Source organism: Pistacia vera, unplaced genomic scaffold, assembly GCF_008641045.1.
Source record: "Pistacia vera cultivar Batoury unplaced genomic scaffold, PisVer_v2 Contig375, whole genome shotgun sequence".
Lineage (NCBI taxonomy): Eukaryota > Viridiplantae > Streptophyta > Magnoliopsida > Sapindales > Anacardiaceae > Pistacia > Pistacia vera.
In genome coordinates, this window is record NW_022196196.1 from 208,814 (window position 1) to 216,827 (window position 8,014).

The 8,014-nt window shown below is 34.1% G+C and overlaps 1 protein-coding gene across 1 annotated transcript; it reads left to right on the forward strand.

Annotated features, from left to right (window-relative positions):
* Positions 1 to 5,381: 5,381 nt before the first annotated feature.
* On the forward strand, positions 5,382 to 8,014 carry LOC116140680. Its single transcript, XM_031426278.1, has 2 exons — positions 5,382 to 7,042; positions 7,426 to 8,014. Exons 1-2 carry the CDS (start codon positions 5,382 to 5,384, stop codon positions 8,012 to 8,014), a joined length of 2,250 nt encoding a protein of 749 aa, XP_031282138.1.

The window sequence follows — 8,014 nt, forward strand, 5'->3', positions numbered from 1 at the left end:
GGAATTAGTACCTTATGAAGAAGGTATGCATAGTTGGAAGTAATGGGTTTTCAGGACAAGTTTAAACTCAGATGGGACTCTGCAAAAATACAAAGCCAGGCTGGTAGCCAAAGGCTTTCAACAGACACCTGGACTGGACTACTTTGACACTTTTTCTCCAGTTGTGAAGGCTGCAACAATTCGAATTATGATTTCTTTGGCGTCCATCAAGGTTGGCAAATTCACAACTTGATGTAAATAACGCATTTTGAATGGAGCTATAGAGAAAGTTTTTATGTTGCCCCTGAAGGTTTCTCTCCTGCCTCTTTCTTTTATTCAAGGCTGGTGTGCAAATTACATAAGGCTCTCTATGGTCTTAAGCAAGCTCCAAGAGCTTGGTTCGTAAACTAAAAATGCATTATTAGAATGGGGATTTGTTAACACTACCGCAGTTATTAGTTTGTTCTTTAACAGAGAGAATCCCAAGTGATGTATCTTCTAGATATGTGGATGATCTTGGTGACAGGAATAGATCATCTTATTTCACTTATAGCTGATCTAACAGCAAGTTTGCTCTAAAAACTTGGGAGAAGTTCATATTTTCTTGGTTTTGAGGTTAAAAGAAATTCTTCTGGTTTACTGCTTACACACCAAGTATGCCTAGGAGCTTTTGTGTAAAGCTGGTATGAAGGATTCTAAACCATGTTCTCTCCCATGGCCACTGGTTAAAACTTGGAAAAGAAGACGTGAGCAATTTAATCAGCCTTCTCTTTACAGGAGTATCATTGGGGGATTGCAATATTTGACTTTGTCTAGATGATTTGGCTTTCTCAGTGAATAACTAAGTCAATTCTTGCAGAATCCTACTACAACTCACTGGACAGCCTGCAAAAGAGTGTTGAGTATGTAAAGGTCTTTATCCCATGGATTCTCTTCACAAAAGAACCATTTACTTAGAAGCCTTTGCTGATGCTGACTGGGCAGGAGACACAATTGACAGAAAATCCACTAGTGGTTGTAGTGTTTTTCTTGGTGGTAATCTAATCCAATGGGCTTAAGGAAACAAAAGGTTGTTTCTTTGTCATCACAGAGGCAGAGTATAGGTCTCTTACCAAGCTGCAACTGAAGTAGTTTGTCCAGATTTGTTTAAAGAACTTGATATTCACATTAAAACACTCTGTTATCTGGTGTGATAAATGAGTGCTGGTGCTTTGTCCTCAAACCCTTTTTCCATGCAAGGACAAACCATTGAGATTGATGTCCATTATGTGAGGGAACTTGTTGCAAATAAAACATTAATATGTCCAATACATAGCTACTAATATCAGTAGCTGACATTCTTACTAAAGCTCTTCCTGCTCAAGGTTTGTTTTATTAGAGAAAAACTGTGTGTTTAGAGAACTTCCTGAATCACACTGTCTGATTGATCAAGTTAATGTGCAGACTGCAGTAGTTGCAAGAGCTGTGTGTGTAGACTGGCAAATACATGACTGAAGCAGTAGTTGTTCTGTTTTCTGTAATCTGTAAAGATAGAATTGAGATGATTGTAACAGGAGTTTAAGTAATTCTGAATGGAAGTAAAATGTGCAGACTGCATAGTTTCAAGTAAAGTGTGTAGCATGGCAGACTACACACTGCAGCAGTAGTGTTTTTTTTTTTTTTTTATGATCTGTGCTGTTAGTAAAGTGTCATGTTGATCTGTTCTGTTAGTAAATGTGCAGGCTGGCAGACTAACACTGCAGCAATGTTGATCTGTTTTTGTTTATCATTGTAATCTGTTAAGAGTAAAATTGAGATGGATGTAAGCAGGAGATGAAGTAGTTCTGAGAAAGTGGTGCAGTTTAGCTGCGATCTGTTCTGTTAGTAAAATGTGCAGGCTGGCAGACTACACAACTGCAGCATTATTTTGACTGTTTTTTTTTTTTTTTTTTTTTTTTTTTTGTTTATCATTGTAATCTGTTAAGAGTAAAATTGAGATGGATGTAGCAGGAGATGAAGTATTTCTGAATGGAAGTGGTGCAGTTTAGTTCTGATGGAATTGAATGGAATTGGTGCAGCTTGCAGGGAATGTGCACACAAGTGGTGTACAAGTGGTCCAGCTTAAGGGGAATTTTAGACAAAGGGTGTAATTGTAACGTGGTTGCTTAAGGGGAAATGTTAGGAAGAGTGTATTTGTAAGTTTTTAGAACTGAACTGGTTAGTTTGTAATATTAGAAATATACTATACGTGCGTTTTGAGCACTCTAACACAAAGTGGTCTCTCCTGTAACAAACTTTTCACTTAATAAAATTCCCAGTTTTTTTGTGTTTATGTCTGATACTTTCCTCTCTACTGTTCCTTAGTTTGCTTCTTTAATTCAAGAAAAATCTTCATCGTGAAGATTTTCACTCTCCTGAAAGCTATTAAACTCAAAAGGGTGCTTACTTGTTCTCGCTTGGATTTCTCACTCAATCAGAAATCTTCTTCTGTTTCAACTGTTGCAAACAAGCTGCGGCCGGTGCGACGGAGAATGAGGAAGGGTCCAATCGAAGGGGAAGATGATGTATTGCAATGGAGAGAACCGGAGATGGTATTGGTTGGAAGTGTTGAAGGTGGAGAGAGAAGAGGCGTTAGACTTTAAGGCTAAAGATTGACTTACGAATTTACGCGTTAAGACTTCAAAAGGGTGCGGCATGTAATATCCTCTTAGAAAGGTGGTGACATGTAATATAAAGGGGGTGAACAGTAATATCCCCTTAAAAAGTCGTGACATGTAATAAAAAGGTGGTGGCGGGTAACATCCCCTTAAAAAGGGTGTTCATGTATATCCTCTTAAAAAAATGAACTCATATCGTTTTATACCTATAACAAATTCTGATTTCAGACTAGTGTTTAAAATCAAAGGTATTTTATTTCTATGTCATTTCTAACCACTAGTTAAACAGTTATTATCTTTATAGAATATAAAACAAACAAAATCAATAGGATGGATTAATAAAAGAATTGTGATTATGATTTTAATATATTAATAAGAATTAATTATTATTTTCAGAAATATTATTGGGAAAAAAAAAAGCTTAAAATGTTAATGGTAGTCAATTCTTTTGATAAAATTTGTGTGGCACTTTTTTTTGGGCTAAATTCTTCATTTTGAAGAGTGGCACATAATTGATAGAATCCAATTTTAAGAGGAATTGATAGCTAATTATAATCTATTTCTTTTGTTTAAATAATTAAAGTAACCAACATTCTATTTTGATTTTTAATAATAATTATAAAATAAGAATCATTTTTTTTTATATAAATGAATAATTAAATAACCATTCTTTTTTTATTTTATTTATTAATAATTAAAAGATTTGTTAATATTATTTCTTATCAATAAATATTTAAATAACCTTCCTGTTTTATTTGCATTTTAATCATAAATACCTGAAACAACAATTTTTTTTTTTTTCATTTTGATCTTATAAAAATAGTAAATAATAAATCATTTTTATCTTTTAAGTTCTATAAAAATATAATGAAACATTAACCTTCTTTATTATATTTTTATAAATAAATAATTAAAACAATAATTCATTCCTTATTTTCAGTTTATATTATAAGATAATTATTTAATTCCTCTTTTTCTATTTTATAAATAAAATCAACTGCCTCCAACAATAATATATTCTAATTGAAAGGTACGTGTTATTATCCTCATTATTGGAGATGGTAAGAGAAAAAATTTTATAATATCTTGACACTTGATTATTCTGTTGTAAAATATCATTTCAATTCAATAAGTGATCAAATGATTTTTTTTTTCTTTTTATATCTTTGATATTTTCATGAGTTTTTTTTTTTTAATTAAAAAAAAAGTTATCTTAACATTATTGTCAAATTCATGGAGTTACACATATATTTTTGAACTCAATGAAAATTATTTAGTGATTAATATTATAAAGTTATTATCAATAAGATTTAGCTAAAATGGAAGTTAATAGTTAGTCTTGTGATTTGTTCTCATACACCGGTAGCATTCCAGGAAACTTCTACTGAAATATGAGGTGCGTAATGGCGTTCAATAAAACCCTTCAAAAAGGGGTGGAATGTAATATGGTGACAAGTATGGCGTTCATGGACCCATGGCATCTTTATAAAATAGGTTCAGAACAAGAGGTACGTGTTCTTACCTTCATTATTTGAGATGGGTAAGAGACAAAAATTTATAACTATCTTGACACTTGATTATTCTCTTAAAAATCATTTCAACTAAATAAGAGAATCAAATTATTATTTTGCTTCTTTATATTCTTTGATATTTCCATGAGTTTGATATTTCATGTTTTGCCTTTTGTTTTATTATTTTCATTAGTTAATAGTTTAATTGTTTTGGAATGATGATATGGTGATGATTTTTTCGTGTGCCATTAATAAATTCGAGAAGTGCGAATCAGAGACCCACTAACACTATTTTGTAAGGAAGATGATTTATGTATGTTTTTAAATTTATAATTTTATGTTTATTTGGTTAACATTACCAAGTTAGGAGATGTTTGTCTAAGTTTATAAGCTGGTCAAACTAGTTTATAAGCTCTAAAATTAAGTTGACCTGTTTATTTATAACTTTTTTGAGTTTATAAGTTAAACTTATAAGCCAAAAAAATAAGTTGAGGGGTATTTTTTTCTTTTGGCTTATAAGCAGAGTTAACCAATGTATATTACCATATTACCTTGTTTAATTTTAAAATTTCATAGTATACCCTTATTTAATATAGTACCATTTTAATCATTTTATAAGCCACATTTTATCAAACACGTCAACAACTTATCAGTCACCTATAGTACTTTAACCAAATACTTATTTCTTAAAATTTCAAATGTTATAAGTACTTGCTAATTTTCATAAGCTCAACAAACATTCCTTTAAATTGATGCTGTTGTTTTTATAGGCATAAATACTACTAGCTGCATTTATAGAATAGAGCATGATAGAGCTTTAAGTTCTGGGAAAATTTGGACTACTACTCAACAAGAGGTAGATAGATCTGTTTCAGATCAATCCTGAAACAGCAGAGAAATATGAACAGCTAAATGGCTAGCTATTATATGTAAGAAGTAGGAGACAAACCTCCTCATGACTAGTAATTACTAATTACCATGAATAAAAACTTAAAACCATAAGTTAGGCTGCCCGATTCATGGTTATCCCAACTTTTGAGCTTATAATAAATCATCAAGCATCAACCGCGAAGGAAGAGACGCACTACGCTTACCAGACAGATATTATTTGGTAGGTCAGAAAAAATGAACTCATTCAAGTAATCAACTAATGTAACAAAAGAAAAAAAAAAAAAAACTGTAACAATGGCAGTGAGACCAGTCCCATCAATTCCTTCTATAACTTCCTCAGCTGCTGAAAAAGATGAGAACCCAGATGGCCCTTTTCTACACAAAGAACCCCATCTCTTCTCTTTTCACAAAATTCAAACTCCCTCACCCACTTAAAGTTACAGGCGAGAAACATATGTTGAAACCAGGAGTACTAAATAGTCAGTCCCCTGAAATGATCTTTCAACAAGGACAAAATGTCTCAGCCAATGTACCTTCACAAGCTGTCTTTGGGGCTTTTGATCTTGGTAATGCTGGATATTCAGGAAGTGGTACTAACAAGTTGTCTTATCCAAATGGTTCTCAGTTTATGCCTACTGGTTTTAATCAATTTAATAACAATATGATGAGAGGGAGAGGGAGAGGCCGAGGCTACTTCAAGCCTAAATTGATCTGTCAGGTTTGTGGCAAGATAGGCCACTCTGCCCTACAATGCTACTATAGATTTGATCAAGATTTTCAGGGTTTCAACTACAATCACTCAGTTCAGGCCTCTACTTATAATCCTTCTATATCCTCTCAGACTAACCTTGCTGGTGTTCCTGATGGCTCTGTTCAAGCATTGTTTGCTAGTCAGTTTGTTCCTAACACTGGCTTGCATCCAAATAATGGCTTCCATAACTCAGTTCTGGGCTTACATGATTACTCAGCTACCGTAGGATCACAGATGCCTCAATATCCTACTGCAAACTTTCAAACTCTTGATCATAGACAGAGAATGAGTCCACAACCTCAATCTACCACTGTAGGAGTAGTTGGAGCTAATCCTACCAAGGCTGAAACTGGAATACTGTCATCCTCAGGCACTTCCTACCAAGCTGTAGCTACTCCACAAACTGTACATGATCAGTCTTGGTATATGGATTATGGAGCATCTAACCACATGACAGTAGATGCTTCCAATCTGATGCACAAGTCTAGTTATCCAGGGAAATCTAAAGTTCAAGTTGGCAATGGGGATGCTATTCCTATCACTCACACAGGTATGTTACTTGTTCCTTCACATGCCTCACATAGAATACTTCAACTTAAGAATATTTTATGTGTTCCAAAAATTGCAAAGAATCTAGTTAGTATTTCTCAAATTACCAAGGATAATAATGTCATAGTTGAATTTCATTCTGATCATTGCTTGGTAAAGGATAAGAGCAGCAAAGCTGTCTTGTTGCAAGGCTCAGTGAAAGGTGGCCTGTATCAACTGGAATTATCAAGCAATGTCTCTCCTTATGCATCATCCATTCCTTCTGCTTCACATCATGTAACTGGGAATGTGGTTCATGAAGCTAATGTTTCTACTTCAGATAGTATTACTAATGTTGTTCATGGGAATTCTGATGTTAAGACTAATAATGTACCTTTAGATTCTGCATTGTTGTGGCATGCCCGATTAGGACATCCAAATGTTAAAACTCTTCAGTATGTTTTGAATAAGTTGCATGTAAAACAATCAACTGCTAGTAATAAAAGTTCCTTTTGTGAGGCTTGTCAATTTGGAAAATTGAAGCAATGTAGTTTTCCTATTTCATCCTCAAGAGCTAGTTGTCTATTAGAATTGGTGTATTCTGATCTGTGGGGACCAACCCCTGTTATGTCTAGAGAAGGGTATAGATACTATGTGATTTTTGTTGATGATTTTAGTAGATACACATGGATATATCCTTTGAAACTCAAGTCTGAAGCATATACTGTTTTTGTGCAATTTCATAAGTTTGTGGAAAGTTTAGGTCCTTTTCAAGTTATCTTCAGGAAAATGGAATCATGTTTAGACATCCTTGTCCTTACCTTCACCAACAAAATGGAAGAGTAGAGCGAAAACATAGGTCCATCACAGAATATGGGTTGTCACTCTTGGCTCATGCCACTATGCCTTTAAAATTTTGGTGGTCAGCTTTTAGCACAACAACCTTTCTCCTGAATAGGTTACCTTCAGCACCTCTTGAGTTTGAGTCACCATATTACACTTTGTTTCATAAAGAGCCTAAGTATACTAATTTTAAAGTATTTGGATGTAGTTGCTATCCATATCTCAGGCCATATCAAAGACACAAACTGTCATATCATACAGAAAAGTGTGTTTTTCTGGGATACAGTCTTTCCCATAAAGGTTATTTGTGCCTAGCATCTTGTGGTCGATTATATATTGCTCAGCAGGTGAAATTTAATGAAACAGATTTTCCATTCAAGAATGAGAAGAATGAATCTGAAAATTCTACAAATAATAGTGACAATTCTGTTCAGTCTTCTCTTGATAAATCCTGGTGCATTCCTACCTCTGTATTATCTTCAAGAATTGATCCTAGAACAACAATATTATCTTCAAGAATTGATCTTAGCACAGCCTCATTTGAGCTCACATCGAATGATACTCCTGACTTACCATCAGCAAGAGTAGCACACAACCTAAGTCCAACCAATGTAGTCCCACACACTGATATTCAGGCCTCAAATAGATCTACATCTAGCTCCTCTACTCACACTCTATCCAGCTTTCCTGATGAGTTCACTAATCAAGAATGTGACCATCCTATCACCTCTACTGATCCTGATAGTCACCAGGAAGCTTTACTACCTTGTACAGCCCAACAATCCACAAATACTCACCCTATGATTACTAGAGCTAAGGCTGGTTACTCTGCAAAAGCTAAAGCTGATCTGATTTTACTTATCAGGCTTTATTGA